At 39.1% G+C, this 18,731-nt stretch overlaps 1 protein-coding gene across 1 annotated transcript in view; it reads right to left on the bottom strand.

Annotated features, from left to right (window-relative positions):
* Nucleotides 1-4,111: 4,111 nt before the first annotated feature.
* SUSD1 (sushi domain containing 1) overlaps nt 4,112-18,731 on the bottom strand; it is a gene marked incomplete at both ends in the record, with an annotated part of 21,643 nt that continues 7,023 nt past the window's right edge. Inside the window, 6 exons of the mRNA XM_009073429.1 lie at nt 4,112-4,172; nt 5,139-5,323; nt 6,162-6,256; nt 6,942-7,131; nt 8,710-8,804; nt 17,497-17,673. Of these exons, the coding sequence (XP_009071677.1) occupies nt 4,112-4,172; nt 5,139-5,323; nt 6,162-6,256; nt 6,942-7,131; nt 8,710-8,804; nt 17,497-17,673 (803 nt within the window). The remainder of the gene's footprint in view (nt 4,173-5,138; nt 5,324-6,161; nt 6,257-6,941; nt 7,132-8,709; nt 8,805-17,496; nt 17,674-18,731) is intronic.

Genomic DNA, 18,731 nt, shown 5'->3' with positions numbered 1-18,731 from the left:
TGAGGCAGACAGTAAAAATGGAACTAGTGCCTGGTGCCATGCCACCAGCCTGGCACAGCTCTGCGTACAGCAGTGTGCTTGGCCTCCTGTGGGTTTGGCTCCTGTGCTGTGAGAGACTGAACTCTGACGCACAAAAAGTCCTTCCTCTTAGCCAAAATCCTCTCTGCAACAGGATGTCTTTGAACTAAAATGGTCCCAGGCAAGGAAAGAAAATGAAAACAGGGAGATGTGGCTTAGAGGACCTTGACTGGGACCTCTCCCTGTTTGGGAGAGGCAAGTGAGCTGCCACCACGGCCACAAATGAGTGTAATTCACAGCCACACAACAGACACGGAGTTAGCTTGTGCCCCATTGGTGTTCTGTGTCAGAGCGAGGGCCTGCAAGGGACCCTGATTCAAGCTGCAGAGCACCTCTGGGCCACAGACTCTGCCTTTAAAAGCAACCTTTCCTATATCTCATTGCTTCTTGTATGGACTAATTCTAGGTTGTGTTATGGCTGTCTTACTCTGCTGCCATGTGTTTAGGTGAGCCAGTCTGATCCCTATCTCCTGGCCCACCTCTACCTGAACCTTTCTATGGCCTGTCATCTGCCATCTCTGGTTCTTCCTGTGGCACCTCTCCCTTGGGATCTTTTGTTAGACAAAAGTCTAACATACAAAACACGACATTCAAAACACTTGAGTGTTCACTCCTGCTCTGCAGACACAGGTGGTTCAGGGTCTGGCAGCAGAATGGCAGCTGGGTGCTGTTTCATCAGGGTGTTTGGGTTAGGGGCATGCTTGGTATTTCCAGAAGCACAGACCTGGTGTGACAGTGTCCTAACCTCAGCAAAAGAGGTCTGTGCTGGGATCCTGCAAACAGCCCCCACTGCTCCCACCTACATCCTAAACTGCTGTTAAGATCTTACCTGGGGAGGCAGAAGGTCCAGCACTGAGATGGAGATGCAGGGTAAGCACCCAGGCTTGCTATGGCAGCTGCTTCTTACACGCCCTGCCTGTGCTCCCTGCTCTTCAACACTACCTTCCACCCTGACCTCGGCCAACACAGGAGCCTTTGCACCACCTAGAGCTGCCCAGACTGCACATGTGGCACAACGGACTGGCAGATGTTCCTATGCACCAAGAGGAAGGCACTGACACAGTACCTGTCCATGGGAGAGGAGGAAAATTTGGCCAGGGAGAACTCAGCAAGGAGCACACCTGGCAGTAAGCTGGACACAAATGCGAGCAGGCTGCTAAGACCTACTGATGTGGGAGCTGCAGTAATTGCCCAGCTGGTTTGTTTCTTTCCTGCTGGGGACTCAAATCCCATCTCTGCTCCTCTGGGCTGAGAAACAAGAAAATTCAAAGCTTCCTGAGTGAATATCAGTGTTTAGAAAAAAGCAGTGTAAAGTGTTTTCCTGCTTCCCCACAAGAAATGAGGCGCACACATTTTATAGATGCATTATTGTTGTTACTATTATTTGCTTTAAGTAGTCTTGATATATAACACAGGGAACATTAAAAACAATGCTAGGCAGCACTATCAGCAGGCTAGCCAAACAGAAAGTGCAAGTGTAAGCAACTTAGCTTTAGTAAAATACTGGGATACAATTTATCAGCTATATGACACCAAGTTGAGTGCTGCAGTTGACATGCCTGAGAGATGGGACACCATCCAGACAGACTTGGACAAGCAAGAACTGGGCTCACAGGAACCTTATGAGGTTCAACAAGGCCAAGTGCAAGGTGCTGCACCTGGGTCAGGGCAATGCCAAGCACAAATACAGCCTGGGCGGAGAACAGATTGATAGCAGTCCCAAGAAGAAGGACTTGGAAATGCTCGTGGATGAGAAGTTCAATATGAGTTGGCAATGTGCACTTGCAGCCCAGAAAGCCAACTGTGTCCTGGGCTGTGCCAAAAGCAGCATGGCCAGCAAAGCAAAGGAGGGAATTTTCCCCCTTTAGTCCACTCTTATGAGACCCTACCTGGACTGCTGTGTCCAGTTCTGGGCTCCTCAGCGCAGGAAAGAAGTGGGCCTGTTGGAGAAGGTTCAGAGGAGGGCCACAAAAATAATTAGAGGGATGGAACACCTCGCCTATGAGGAAAGCCTGTACATCCATGTGTGTGTGTACACCTATGGGCAAGTGAACAACACACCACAACTTGATATGTAACGTACATTCTCCACACACTGAGACAGAAGAGCAGGGCTCTAGAAGATTATACTTAAGATGTGATGGAATGCATTCTTCTAATCCAAGTCACTTTCTAGGCTCTCTGCGAGTTGACTTTCTGACTTAATGTATTCACATGAAGAGAGAGATGATACTGATACACACAAGAGTGCGTGGCCTGCAGGTACATCCTGGACTAAACCAAAAAGAATAGCAGCTGAGAAACCTGGGAAGTACTACAAATATTTGAGGTACACAGACTTGGAGGTCAAACCTACTCAAACCCACTGGAAAATACATGTACAAATATGCAAGAAATTGCAGCATGTGTGAACAGTATGCATTGAACAGACCCAAAATACTCCTTGATTCTAAGCTGAAAATTGAGAGGAGGAAGATCAGTGAGAAACTGTAATTGAATCAAATATGAATTATTTTACAAGAATAAAATGTATTCAGTAATTCAGACACAAAAGATGTATTTCTAGTGTACAGTAAATTTTCTGTCTATTTTTTAGAGGATGCTACTTGCCAGGGGAAAAACAGGTTTCTAAGTCCCAAGTTCTTCCTTTTTTTTTGCTTTAGAAATACTATGGATATATCCTCATTCAGGAGATATAGAAACTCTGAATATAGAAGTAGCTTTCCTAACACACATTTTAAAATCTTACTTTTTGGAAAAAATAACCAAACTTATTGCTAGCATTTGCATGCAAACTGCATTGTGCAACAGTCTAAGAATTTACAGAGATTACTACCTTTGTCAAGAACCAAGTCTGTAAGGCAGTGATCACCCAATTGTCTGAAACATGTCTCTTCACACTGGTTGAAACTCCACAGTTAAGGTTTCCCAGACTCTCAAAATGCAGGAGATGTGAGGAAGTCAAGGAGACACAAGCCTCTGGATTTACCCCTAGCTGTTAAACAGACGACCTAACCAAGCATTTGTTAAAGGATGGAATAAGAAACCTTAGACAACCAATGAGGCCATCTCCATTTGCAGTAAAACACTTTTGTAAGTCACAGCTTCCTTTGAGCCACTGTGATTAAGGTGTATCTTGTATTTTTACAGAACCATTTAGCCAGAAAACCACCAGAGCCAAAAAAAAAATCACTTTTCAGACTGAAGGTGACAGATAAATTGAGATAATTCCATTCACCATAGAAACAAAATCGTCTGGTTTAACAACATACATGATTACAAAATAACTGGACAAATGAAGAACTACTCTAAAATTATAAACAGCCTTTATATAAATTAAGTTGCTTGTATAGATAATGCAATTCCAAACACATAAGGCACAGAAGTCAAAGGAACACTGCTACAGGAATTACTCCTATTTTCCTTCCAATCTTTTCCTCTTAGATAGGATGAGATAGCAACATATTTAACATCTTGTTTAAATTCTCATTATTTGGCAAGTTCTGCAGCATGATCACTGTTGTTTTTTTAAGTCTTCACTCAATTTCAACTGCAAAAAGACACAGTTTTATTTTTTTGGCTTCCACTGAAATAAAGCATAATACAGGGTGTTTGCATGGGAAGTTTTGGACGAAGACTCCAAATACGACAGAGCAACATGCACTATTTATTGCTTATTGAAAAAAAGTAACTACCAGACATAAGAAGTCTTGTGAAGCAGAACCTTCTTTCAAAATAGAAATGACCTTTTATGCAAACACCTTTCCTAGGGCAATGCATGTGCATTTGTAAAGCACTGACTCAGCAGAGAGGAAAATACACCAGCTGCCAAGGCACAAATACCACTTCGCACAGCACCTGCTGCAGTGTTCCCTAGAGCTCTGCTGAGTAAGTGACCTGATGCAATCCTGAAGAATTTAGGAGGTATCACAGGATGACAGAGTAAAGAGCTATGCCTTTACTCTGTGTTCAAAAATTACCTCCGTCAACAAAATTCTGAAACAGCTTATTAGTATTTTACAAAGACACGTACCCATGAACTCATGGAACTAGTTCTGAGTGACAACCAGGAAACTTGTGGAAAAGAATTGTCAAATCATTACTGCAATTTCATTTTAAAAAACGTCCTGGTCATTGCATACCTTAAACAGTAGCTTTAGGAAACAAGAGATGCTTTACCTTTCATGAAGCTTAAAAAGTCAGACTTACCATTAAAAAGACAGTAATACTACCAATTTCAGCTCACCACAAACTCCCAATTCTTCCTGGGTAGTCTGAAGAGAGTTGACTCCATCTAGTGGCTGAACAGAGCTACAGACACTCAGCGAGCTTTCATGTTTCTTAACCTATTCCAGTCTGTGGAGAGTGATGCCCGCACCAAACACTGCACTTCACAGCGTAGAAGTAATAACCTAATACAGGAAGTCTGACAGTACAGGGATGGTGCAAAACTGTTCTAAACAAAAAAATGAGCTACAAGATGTTGCTTATCACAGCATTGCAGTGCCATATATCTTGCTAAACTGTGAAGCTGAGGCTCTCCCTACAGAACCTTATTTGCTCAAATGCCTTTTATGTTTCATACTCTGCCAATAAGAAGCAAAGGTATCTGTCTCAGGTACCTGAACAACCCTCTGTACTTTGAAACCTTGCAGACTTAAGTGGTCTCTGTTGTCAGAAATACCCATACAAAGTGCAGCTGTGCTATTATCTCCACTGTGAAGAGGACTCTTAATGAAATAGGGACTTGGTTTCTAATAGGGGAAGGAATGTAACAGAGCTTGCCTAGATACCAGGCTTGTGTCTAACCCACCAAACTATCTTTCTCCTGCTGTGCCAAATGACATTTCAACACACTGCATCCCCATTTCTCTCACCCTTCTGCCGGACTGTCAACCCTACAAAACCTGTGACAACAAACAACAAACAACTTCAAGCATGGAAAGAGTACTTTGACATCCCACCATACAACACTGAAAGCAACAGTGCCGATTCACCTGAACTGCTTGCACCCCCTAGGTGCTTTTGTAAAGACAGAAAACAAATGGCAGGACCTACCTGTAATTTGTGTTGTCATAGAAACGAGCCGTGAAAAATTCAAAGCTACCATGGAAATATTAACAGAGTAATTGGTGCCTGGCTGCAAATCAAAACACACTTCAGGAGCTTGCTTGTGTGTGGTAAGGTTAAAGGTCATTTCATGAAGGAAGTCCTTCTGATACCAACGCTGTCCTCGCACACGGAACTGTAACCAAACAATCACAGCATGGAAATTGCAATGTTTTAGTATATTACTATGCATTTACTCTTCATTAGATGAACTAGCAGAACACATTGCTGATACAGTGCCAAAAGTGTTGGCACTCATAGTTATGCTTCCAATGCTTCCAAAATTTGTCAGGAATTGTAGTCCTTGATCAGATCTGACATCATCCTAGATGTTTCAGTTCTCCTAGTCTACCCTCTTTTTTATTATTACTGTAATTTCCCCCAATCTCAATTTCCTGCTAACACACAGGCTTCCACTAACAGTTCACTTTCATCGTAGTATACTCTCATGGTGAGTTACAAAAGTAAGCTCACATGAACACCTCTCTAGTTTTACCCTGAGGATCAAGACAAAATCAAGACATTTTGACTCATGTCAAAATGCCAACTACACTCCACAATCTGTCCACAGACCCTTATGTTTCCAGGCAAATTTACAGACCCACGAGGTTTTTTTGTTTCAGTAGGATTTTGTGTGTGCCTGTTTTGTTGTTGACGACTGAAATGATCATGAAGTTAACAACTTAAGACCTCTCCTGATCAAATGATTCCTCTTTAAAGAACAGATAAAGAAAGGAAAACAAAATTAGAACATGAGAAAAAATCATCAAGGAACAGGGGAGTACAACAGAGCATGGTGGTTTCTTTCTTTTTTGAAGGCTGCCATGCAAGCTTATTCTCTGGGTTTTTATGAGACTCATTATTATAATGAGGAACACTGATAGCAGTGAGTGTTTGAAAAATCACAGGGTTTTTTTTATGTAGGTGACTGACAAAAATTGTTTCCTAGATTCAAAATATAGATTGTCACTTACTGAGTATCTGTCTTCCACATCAGCTCCCCTGACATTTCTCCACCATTTTAAGCAGGTACCATTAAAAATTAATACATTATTGAAAGCTTCCTTTACTGCAGAAACAATAAAAAAAAAGGGATCAAACTTATTATAAAAACTTCAGTTTCTTCAACTTAATTGAACATGAAGAGCTGAAAATAAAATAAAAAACCTTTTTTTATTTCATTCTCTTCTGAGATAAAGGTAGAATCTCATTTCTTTTTGAATTAACAAGCACAGTAAATAAAGCATAATAATTTTCCAGATGAGATGGCTTTTGGAAACACCCAAGCACATTATTCAGTAAATCCAAGATATGATTTATTTGTCCAGGTGTAGGAGGTTACAACGACATAAAAGATCCAAGACCCCATAGGCAGAGAATAATTTTTGAAGGCAAGAAGCAGAAACTAGTAGGCACTATACAGTGGACTCAAATTTAGGCATGTAGCCAGAAATGCCACTGCACCAATCCTGCCTCAGCCAGAAGGCAAATCCCAAAGAAGCAAGTTTTCTCAGTCTTTCTGAAGGGCATTTACTGCCACCACTCTGCCTGCTCATAGACTGAATGACCACAGTGAGCAGAAAGACAAACATCTTGCAGAAGAAGATGCCAACAGTGGCTACATGTGTGTAGTCAGCATAAAGAATGATTAAGTCTAAGAACAGTCCATTATCCTGTCTGCTAGACTCAAATCAGTGAACCCTCCAGCACAGTAAGTTCTTCTATAAGTACACAGAATACAAAACACAACCTACCCTTTGTTTGAACTGCTACTGTAACTGAGACAGTGATGTTTGCGGAAGAGATGGTAGTAATATTCACCACGTAGTAACTGCCAGAATTCAGATCTAAACACACCTTGGGATTATCTTCACTTGTACTGATGTTAAATACCACATCTTCTGCGAACATCTTCTCATCCCATCTTCGGCCCAGTATATGAAACTATTGAAGGATTAACAAAAACAATAGTGCCATTGGCTGTGGCTCTCCAAAATTCAGAACACAAATTCAATTAATCCTACCAGTTCTCAAAGAGAACATAGGATTACATATGGTTTGGAATACCAGTTCAATTAAAGAAACAGGCTGCTAAAATTATTCGGGTTTTTTTCATATATTTCTACAACCAAAAGAAGGAATCTATTCTGGAATCTAATCTATTGTGGACCCTCTAGATACCTCCAACACAAATAGTAAGGTGTAAGCAAATAGTGTTTCTTGTTTACAGATTGAAACCAATTCTGCTTGCTACTTTCTTTCCTTTTTTCCATCCTTGCCCTATACATCCTTGCCCTATACAGAAGTAGTGGTCAAGTCAGACAACAGTAAAAGACAAGGTTCCCTAAGATTGTCCCAGCACAGTGAAAAAGAAATCTGTTGTTTGTATGATATGAAGGGACAGACAAAACTTAACTACTTGAGCTTAAGGCAGTCCAAGTGTGTACTGAATTTTACTGCATGCACCCTATGTCTACACATCACCCAGTTTTGGCTATTCTGAAGTATCTTGCAGACAGCTGAATGCAGGTAAAAGCATGTGCACAGAGCACATTATACCAGAGATCCACAGCTTGCCACTTAGGACCGGGTACAAAAAAACCAATTTTGAACTGTTACAGGAACTGGGAATCTGTGTTTTCCATCTCAGCAATGCTCAATAGAAGTATGCAAATTAAAAATACATAAAGATGGCTTGTTTTCCAAAATTATCACCCAATCTTGAAACTTATTTTCCACATTAATTTACCTACCCTAGACACCCTAAATAACCCCCTTTTTCTTTTATCCCGTATTTGTACATACGCCCCCAAAAAAAAAAAACAAAAAAATTTCTTGGATGTTATTCTCAACAGATGGGAATTCTTATCATGTTGTTTTGGTTTTTGATAACACTGACTGAACTATTTGCTTTGTTTCTGAGAATTTATATCTTAATTTTTATTCTTATGGTTATGGATGAAAACAAAAACAAACAACAAAGTAATTACCAATTAATTCAACCAGCAGTTTTCAATTTACACGAAAAACAGTTCCAAAAATTCAAATAATGGTTGAGCCTTTTGAGCAAGGCACACTATTTTAATAAACCTAGCATTTCTAAAAGAAGTTACATCCAGTATCTGCAAGTAATACACTATTCACTTGAAATGCTTGAATCAAAGACAGGGTCAGAGCCCAAGTTTTGCAGTGTTTTCTGTGGCAATGTGAGCTTGAGCTCTGCAAACTTCACTAAGACATAAACTTACACTGAAACACTTCTTAGTTTCAAGCAGGTGTTACGTGATTTACTGGAATGTGACTCCCAAGTTTTTGAGTTTGTTATCTAAGTTTAGAACAGAAATTTTTTTCTTTCCTAACCCAGCCAACCACCTTTATGTTTCTAGGTGTTTCACTGTGAAGATCAAGACAAATTACCACACAAATGAAATCCACAAAACAAATTGCTACTGCTGAATCAACAGAATTAATCAGGAGAAATTTACTCCCAATCCCAAATACCTCAAATACTGCCCTACTTACAGTGTATGTTTCCTGCACTCCCAGTCTTCCAGTTTTCCTTTGCCACTTCACACATGTTTCATTAAATATGGACAAATTACTGAATAATTCCTCCTCTGTGAGCAAAACCATGGAAACAGAAGGAAAATCAGTTACTATTTCTCATGCAAAACTTGTGTTTGGAGCAATTGTTTATTTCTTCCCTTTTCTCTGGTGTGTTTTTTTGTTCATTTTGGTTTCTTGTTTTATTTGTGGGGTTTGTGTTTGTGTTTGGTGTACTGGTTTTGTTTGGTTTTTGGTTTTGTTTTTCCAAACAGGAAAGAAACAAACAAGGTAGGCAGACTTCAGGTAGAAAGCTTTCCCTTAACTGTGTTGGCTCCTAAAATTAAAATAGCAGCCTAACTGAAGAAATATGTTCTGTCTGTGAAGTTTTTAAACACACAACCAGCATTACATAAACTGAACCATGACTTTTAAGAAAGCTTCTGTGTTAGATTGGAAAAGAACTTATTTGTAAACTGAATGAAAGCTTTGGTTCACTATTTATTTGGTTGCTTTTTAAAAGGTGTAGACATTTTTCTTGTTTTATAATAAATAAAATTAAATAACAGTCACAGTAAAATACTTTTCAGAACAAACACTAAATTACAAGAATGATGCCCACAGAACTAAGCATGTAGGAAGTACAGTTGTGGCAACTAGAGATATATCCCTCAAAATGCCTGTGTTAATCTACACACTTTTAAGAGTAGGCTCATGCCTCAGAGAAAAAGCACAGCCAGGAAGATCAACTGATCCACTCTTTTCTTAGTCAGTTCTCTCACTGCTGTAATCAGACACAGAGCAGTTATTCTCATATGACAAGATAACGAAGTATCCTCACAGAGCTAAGAATAAAGCTCCTTCTGGTCACAGGTCAGACAGACAGTGAATGTATTTGCTCCTCTTCTTTCCTTCATCAGCGTTCAAATAGTCATTTCTTTGTCCTACTACCATATATTTATTACATTCACTACATGACCAAGGTCATATAAATCCAACCTCATATAGATTCTAAGCTGAAAAGACCTTACTACCTGCTGAAAAAAATGAAGGGGATTTATAGGATGGCATTGGTAGATACTTCAGAAATATTCACAAGATAGTTGGTGCAATGTTCTGCTGTAAAAGCAAGACTGAGGAACTCTTTCTCTGTATGTAAACTTCATTACCATCTCACAGGGTCTCCCTTGCAGCAGAGGTACATCAAGCTGCCACTAAAATAAATGAATGCATCAATAGTTTCTAACATTCCTAAATGTAGGCAGTTATTTAGAACTAAAGTGTAACTGTTTATGTATTTTGCAGGACTGTAATTTTTTATTTCCTTTTCTTGATCATTAAAACTGCCATAAAACTGTTCAACAATATCACCCTCTTCATATATTCAGCAAATAGATGCCTCACTCACTAGACCAGTTTATTTCCCAACTCATTTTAACCCCTCCATGCCACAATTGTTACACATGGAAATACTGTTGAAAGTTTCCATACCTACAAAACAGCAGAAAAAGAGATTAATCTGCATGTCCTCTAAAACAAATTGCCTTGCAAATGGCTGTGTGATTAATTGTATCTCAGTGCTGCTCATTATTGTTGTTTCACAGTACTGACCAAAACCTCTGCAGTATAAGACTTCTCAACCAACACAGAGCAAAATATTATGTTCAGTTGGTGTATTCTTTAAATCTGCCACATATTATTAATAGACTGGATGGCAAAAATTACTAACAGAGGGAAAATGTTCCTATATCCATGAGATCTGACTTAAAGTGCATAATGGGGGAGACGGAGGAAAAGGGGGAGGACGGAAGGTGGTGGTGGTGAAGAGAACAGGGAAAGGGGTAATCTCCAAGGCTGCTCAGCAAGAAAATCAGGCACTTTACTTATGAGTTTATAAAACGCCCACTAAAAAAACTCCTACAAAATAAAGCAAAATAAATCAGCAAATAACAAAAAAAATGATCCTGCTGGATATTCAGGCAAGGAAAGAAATCTTACACAGCATCGTCCTTGGAAGGAAGAAGGCAGAACTAGTAGCATTTTTTTCTATAACTGTATCAATTTTGTCTTGCTTTCTAGACTTCCAAGAAGGCCACCAGGCAATTAGCACAGACTGATGGAATAGCTGGCAGATCTTTTCTCAAAAGTTTCCACTTTAAATGGGTGGGAGTGAAAGAGCATGCAAAGCTGTACAGAGCAATTACCACAGAAAAGTCCTGGGATTTCTGAGAAGGCTGCTTCTCCTTTTCTCCGACTGGTCACATGCTTTTGTTTGGATAACCAAATATACAGAAAGCCCCTGGTTTAACATTAATCTCAATAGGCTATAAATTTCATCCTGTGGTTAACAAAGGCCAGCGGATGTTACTGCTGCTTCACTGACCTTCAGGTTACCTTCACAATCTCCTTCCCGTTGCAAGGGAAAGTGTCCTACAAGCAACATGCAAATACCTGGAGACCAGAACAGAAGGGTGGAAAAAGCTCCTGGAGGATTCAAATACTTGAAGGCAAATTTGGGAGAGGATAGAAAGATGTAAATAACACCTGACTGTTGGCAGCCAGGAAAGACAGGTGCTAACAAACAGAACATAAATGGGAGAATGAAAAAATGAGCAAAGTGATTCCACAGCACCAATGAGTATCAGAGGGGGAGAAATTATGTTAAGAAAACCAAAAATATCAATTCCAAGAAGGAAAACAAGGAGTGAAGCTCTCAGTCTTGTTTACTCCACTTTTAAAGCTCTGCTAGGAAGGAGAACCCCTCTCTGTGCTTGAGTATCTGGGAAAAACTTCATAGCAATTACAGCAAGTGCATAAATACCTGTCTTGTCATGCTCTTCTGCTATAACACTGTGCTGTCAAGACCAACCTTAATCCTTTGCTTTTCATTCTCTGCGAGTTCAGGTCCAAGTACTCAGTGTTATTATTTGCTGATTTACAAAAAAAAAGTCACACACACCTTTGTCTAAACAGTCACTAAAAACACATGACAGCTTTCACCTGTACAATCCACTAGTCCTCTGATGAAAAAACACTTGACTACCACTGACTTCAGCTCAAGACACACCTAATCAGTGAAGTATTTTTGAACTTGTATGAACAAACAGCATTTACCAGAAAGCAGACAGAACCAGCTCGATTCTGACATTTATCTTCAGCAAGTAGCTGAAAGAGCATTCACACCATCACTTACAGAGCTCCCTACTAATCCCCACACATACATGCAATTTCGGGGAAAGAAAAAATCCAGGTACTAACTTTTTTGGTATATTTTTTCTGCTCAATCCTGTGAAAGTGGTGAATGGAGCTGCAAATGTCATCTGCTACTAATATGGACCACGTAGTCATTCAGACACAGAAATTAAATGACAGCAAACAACATCTCAAAGACAATTTCTGCTCAGACTGCTTCAATGCATAAAGGCAAACTCATCTTGCACAATAGTACATATGCAACTTACTTTACGAAGATGCATGCGTCTTCGTTATTTACAACTTTTAGATAAGTTCTTACAGTTTTTCACATTTTGAGTAACATACTTGTTTCCAGTCTAAATAGGACTGCTGAATTTCAGCAGGTTTTCACCTTCATCCCTAAACTTTACAGAGGAAACCTAAATAGAAATAGCAAAGCTGTAGGCAGAGATGGTCAATCAGAAAGGAGAAGACAGCTAATGATTTACTTCTTCCTCTAAAAATGTTACCCAGTGACAATGAGGAGCAGAGTAATTCATGTGTTGAACCAGACTGACAAAACAGATGCAATTGTGAGCATACTTAAAACAGAAAGATGTATCAATGCAGAGTGTCAGACTAGATGTAAATAGATGGGCTATGATTGGAAATGCACATGATGTACCCCCCAGCTGAAAGAGGTTTCTAAGGTTGGCATTTGCCATCATAACCTGGGTAATTTACTTTTGTTTACTTTAACTGTCACTGGGTTGCATCACTTTCATCTAAGAAGTAGCACCTCCCATAACACAGACTCCACCTGTGTTTTTCCAGGAAATTAAAGAAATTATCAGATTACCAGATGGCTAGATTTACTATCTCACACCAGGTCTTAACAAGAACTTGGGACAATCAGATCCTTTGCGCTATCCTAATGGTTTGACTGTGTTCTTATTTCTTCAGATCCATGGGTTTTGGATCAATGCCCATAGATGAGACACCTTTTCTACTAGGCACATAACTGCTGACATGCATTTTTCACACACAGCAGGGAATAAAAACTAGGGCAGTGACAGTTAGCCCATTCAATACTGTATGGAAGTTATTGATGCTGTCACTACAGAAACATTCCAGTTGCCTTTCTGTATCGTCTCTTATTGTAGAAGAGAGATTGTAAAAACTGACATCCCAGAAAATTCTAGCTAGAGAGGAAAACAGTCATTTGTAATAGGGATAAAGTATAGAAGAAGGGAAAGTAAAAGCAAAGGGAAAACAACACTAGGTTAGTAAGAGAGTAACTAGATCTCTCAGCACACAAATTACACCTGAAGGATGATTCTGTTGATTACAAACAGAATTTTATTTTGATTTTTTTCCAAGTTTTCTTTTCACACTATGAAAGTGCTTCTTTCCTCTTCTACAACGTTTTAAAGTGCACAGTGTGGACAACCTGCTATGCCTTCTCAGAACTGATTGATCACACTGCTCTTCCTTCCAAACCTTTACATCTCTGAAGCTTGTATTTACAAGCAAGTGCCGTCCACCCTCTTTTTTTCCATTAGGATTTTCAGTGCTGCCATACAACATTCATTTTCTGGGAAATGACTCAAAAACAACTAACACCTTACTCACTTCATGCTTTGAAGATACTCCTCACAACCATAACAGCCAATTCCACATGATTATCTCAACATAATCTCCAGAGTTCAAGACACGCAGTTTAACTCTGTTTTCCTACCCATGCGTAGCAGCTGATTCATTTGCAAGGACAGTATCTCACTCAATACATGAAAAACATTTTTCCCCTATTTGAGTTCCAGGTTCATAGTATGTTGAGACTGAATCATCTACTCCCCTCTACACCATGCATACAAAGCTTAATATCTGCTGACAACTCTTACGGCCTAACACTGCTTTGGAAAGCTCTCACAAACTCACAAGGCTCTCACAGGTAAGATTGCTGCACTGTCAGACTCAGCATTAAAGGGGCACAGAGGTCAATTTTCCCTTTGGCCTACAACAGCTACTTCCCACTGCTTGAGTTTTGGAATGCTTTACCTGTAATGCACATTACCTTTCCGTGCAGTTCGGTTTCATTCTCCCACTCATGCTTTTTACGTATCTGTGGACTTTTCCTACCCATGTGTAGCAGCTGATTCTTTTGCAAGGACAGTATTTCACTTAATACATGAAAAACACTTTTATAAATCCATTTCTAATAGTACAGTGAATAGTGGTCCTAAAGATTTTATTTAAGTACCAAGAAAATGTGCTTTAATGCAGACTTGTGTTTTCTTTGGATATAAATAAGGAAACTGTTTGTCTTTGTTAGACACCATATTGTTGTTACTCACAACAAGAGATGCTAAACACACTGACTACTAAGTAACTCTGAAGAAGCCATATGTAAAGAAGGAGTTTTCTATGATCAGAATAATGAGCAGGAGCCAACCCTGCATGTGGGCTTATAGCTGGGACTAGAGCCTACTGTTGCACGAAAGATAGATCAGACACTGTGAAAAAGCTCTCCATGACAAGGATATCTCTAGAACTTGGGACTTGAAAATTGGAAAAAGCCTGATGAATAGTAAAACGCAGGACTCTGCCCACAGGATGAAGAGAGCTGCAGTAACGGATGATTTTCCATCAAAATATGACTACCAGTAGTTCAATTAACACAGAAAATATATGAAATGCATCAGACACTGCTCCCTCTGTGCATGAACTGACCCCTGTGTAACTGTGAAGACTGGAAAAAGCACCAGTTTCGGAGCTGCACATGGTATTAAGAGCAAAGCAACTCCATAAGCACCCTATTCACCACAACTCAACTTTCCCTGGACACTCAAGAAATCAGTTTCAAAAGTTACATTCTCTGTGTGTGTACATGCATACACATATACAATCTACATATATGACAAAATGAAAATATTTTACTTCAGCATCTGTGAGATCTTCCTGACCTTTTACTGCCAAATATTTGTATCCAAGTTCAATGAAAGACCAAAGCAAATCACTTACATATTTCCATTTCAGACATCCTCCAGTTCCTCTCTCTGCCCTTCTCAAAATGATACACTTCAGGGACTTTTTAAGGGCTTTTGATATACACGGCATACTGTGCCATTTGCAAGTACAGATTCGGGTACAAGCAACTCAAATAGACAGCCAAGGCACATATCACCTTTTTTTCTGGCCTTCTAAAGCCACAATAAATGTAAATAAAAAATCTGTGAAATCCACTTAAAAACTAGTGGGAAGGCCTCATTTTATATTTTTCTCTTTCATAAAAAAAAGCAACTGTAAGTCTTATACTACCTTATGTCCTATTCTGAGCACACACCCAAAACAACCTCTCTTGGCAAGATAAATATTATTACCAAAACCCCTCAAGTTGACAATTTCTCCTCTGAAATTCACAATGAGAAGAGCAAGCTCCTTGTTTCTGACTACCTTGTATTCCACCACTGCATGCTGTAGTGCTTTATTGCCAAGGCCTTCCCTGAAAGTGACTGAAATATCATTCCCACAAGGGAGTCTCATTTTCACTCTGAAAAAGACTGCCCAGATTTACTACAAAATCCCACTGGAGCTCAAAACACTGTGTGCCTGGAATAACAGCACACTGTTTTTGGAATGAAATAAATGAAAATAAGTATCTTAAAGGCAGGTGTCATGATGATGGTGCCAGACTCTTTGCAGAAGTGCACAATGACAGAACAAGCATCAATGGCCATAAGCTAAAACCCAAGAAGTTCCACCTCAACATGAGGAAGAAATTCTTCACATTGAGGGTGGCAAAGCACTGGAACAGGCTGCCCAGGGAGGTCCTGGAGTCTCCTTCTGTGAAGATATGCAAGACCCATCTGGATGCATTCCTGTGTAACCTGCTCTAGGTGACCCTGCCTAGGTAGGGGTGTTGGACTAGATGATCTCCAGAGGTCCTTTCCAACCCTAATAAGTCTGTGATTCTGTGAAACCAATCACTCCAACTCCACAGGGGAAGAAGTTCTTCAAGGAGAAGCTATACAGGATGTCCAGGCTCACATACTAAGCATACTGGACAGCAGGTATTTAATTGCTGGTATGTTCTCCTGATTTTATGTATAAAAATCAAGGCTTGGTAAAGAAAGACTGCCATCCAGCTGACTATTGCTGCACTGTACTGCTGACAGCTTAGTCCAATCATCATCACTCAGTAAGACTAACCTTGTTAAGAATTTTTAAATATTTAATCTAGATACTAATAAATGCAATTGTACACAGACACATACTCACTATATATCCCAACAGACAACGCAAATAAAGGGAATTCCAAAGCAATCACTTCCTAAGAAATGAGGAAGGGATTAATCATCAGAGAGAATCTCCTGAGGATGTTGTCTTAACTTCTTTACTTCCAATGAAACTTTTCAGGCAGTAGTAAAAGCCAAATGGTTTTCCAACTTCTATCATAAGTTATTTTGGAATGGTACATAAATTTCTTCCACTTTAATGGGAATTACTGATTAATTACACACATCCTGTGTGCAATGTACATCTGAAAGGCAACATTACTGAAACAGAAATTTCATTTAATTTCATTCTGAAGTAATTTGTTACCTCCAGCAAATATGAAAAATGCAGAAGTGAAGATGATGAAGACCTTTGTACTAATTTCCTGTTCATGACCGATTTTTTTTTAAATGAGGCTAGACTAGTTAGCTATTTTTTGTAAGTTGTTTTTCCCATTATACTTGATCATAACTGTGACTTTTGGCCCATGTCACAAGTTTGATATTCATAGTGGATGCTCAGGACGTGAAGTGAGGCAGGAGGGCATCAAGCAATATGTCTGTGTAAAGTGAAGTGACAGCAGTCAAAGACACTTCCAGTCCTTTTGAAAACAAAGCTAAATGAACACTGTCTTCTGCAAAAGACAGCACTGGTATTTAGGAACAGGAGATTGACAATCATAGTGCTGTCATGTGACACCTTTCCTAGGACACAGAAGAACACTGAGGAGCACAACAGTCATAGTCCAAAACATCTGCTATTTTTTGCTATTATTAATATGTCAGTACATCTTGGTTCCAAGCCCACAGTATGACAACATTTTCATTACAGATCTCCCCTCTCAGGACTCATTCTTTAATAAGAAAATCATTTTGGACTGACATTCAGACAACTAGATCAAGGCTGGAAAGGCAATCGTGAACAAATTTTACTTTGGTCATTATGAGCAAAGAAAAAAAAAAGAAAAAGGGTCTTGAATTTCATCGCCACTACTTTCACTGCAGTGCACTTTAAAGCCTTCTGCTCAACTGGTGATGCTCCACTGGCTTTTAAAGCTGAAGGTTTTCAGTGCAGCAATGAAACTTCAGTTGCATTAGTCCCCTTCTGTTTAAGATGAAAAGCAAGACAGCTAGAGAAAGATCTGTGGCATCTGCTAGGAACTGCTGTATGGTTAACACTGTCAAAAGTACCACCACGTTCCCTACATCGTGAACTGGAAGGGGATTTATTGCCTTCATCCTTCCTCCAGTACCTACCTTCCAAATAGGAATGATGAACTATTTAAATTGCACAGCAATTTCCTACAGTAATACTTACCTTTGCATATGTAGGTAATATTCTCCCATGACTGATCCATTGTGCATTCTGAAAAATTCCTGTCTCCATTAAAATAATATCCTTCTTTACACCGATAGTACACCCTGCTCCATACAGTAGAGCTGTCCCAGGTCATTTCTGTGTGTGGAATCAGCATAGGTTTGCCGCAGTCTATCTCTGGAACAGAGAAAAACAAGAAAACAAAACCTGTAAATGAAAACAGGCAAGCACTTTGGTAAGTGTTTAAGATGGAGGGATGAACTGTCCCAGCAATTACCATCACTTTTTTTCACTTCTTAGTGATTTCTAGAAGTCAGGCCAGTTCTTCAGAACCTAAAATTTTGTGACTGGAGACTTTCTAGCAAGGTGGAACATTTATCCTACAAGATGAACCATAAAATAAAACAGTGTCTTGATTATAAATGGAGAGCAAGGATCTCTAAGCATATTTTTACAAATGGATCAATCTTCTCACAACACTCCCACATACTATTTATTCCTTTATTTTACCTATAATTAGTAACAGTAGATCTGAAAAAAACCCCACATGGTCCAAGGAGTATCATGGAAGAACTGCATCAAGGTCATGTTTCTTTGTCAGTGGATTTTTTTTTTTAAGTTTTGAAAAAAAAAGAAGCAGCTGCCACAGACAAGCAGAATGAGCATTTCTGAGGGAAAATTTGATGGATATTTAGACCACTTTACAGATAATTAAAAAGTTGGGATAATGCACTTATAAATTAATTCATTTGAGCAGTTTTCAAGGGCTTCATAATAAAATTAGGGAACAAAAAAGAACAAAAAGTGAAGATCAAATAAAGTGGAATAATATTATTTAGTGTTAAAATCTCCTTCTATATCTACAATGAAAATTATACTCCAACAAAACATTTTGCATCACTTCAGTTAGAGGAAGAATTAAAATCTTAGCTTCACCAAAGCTTATATGCAGAAAACAAGTGTTTTTAAAACCATTTAATAGTCTTAAGTGATTCTGATATTCTACTCAAAAAAAAAGGAAAACAAAGTAGTAAGAATCAAAGTTTATAGAATCATGATCTGTGCAACTTTTAAGGAAAAATTAAACATATGTATTGCAATGGGCAATACATCTACCATCATGACTACCTTCCTTTTCATATCCCAATGTGTATGAATGTATCTATTATAAATCATCACAACAAGCTTTAGAATAATTAATGTACATGCAAAGCATATGCTTAGCTTATAGAGGG

This window comes from Acanthisitta chloris, unplaced genomic scaffold (assembly GCF_000695815.1).
Source record: "Acanthisitta chloris isolate BGI_N310 unplaced genomic scaffold, ASM69581v1 scaffold6374, whole genome shotgun sequence".
Classification (NCBI taxonomy): domain Eukaryota; kingdom Metazoa; phylum Chordata; class Aves; order Passeriformes; family Acanthisittidae; genus Acanthisitta; species Acanthisitta chloris.
The sequence above is the reverse complement of the archived record's forward strand: the minus strand, read 5'-3'. Positions and strand labels throughout refer to the sequence as shown.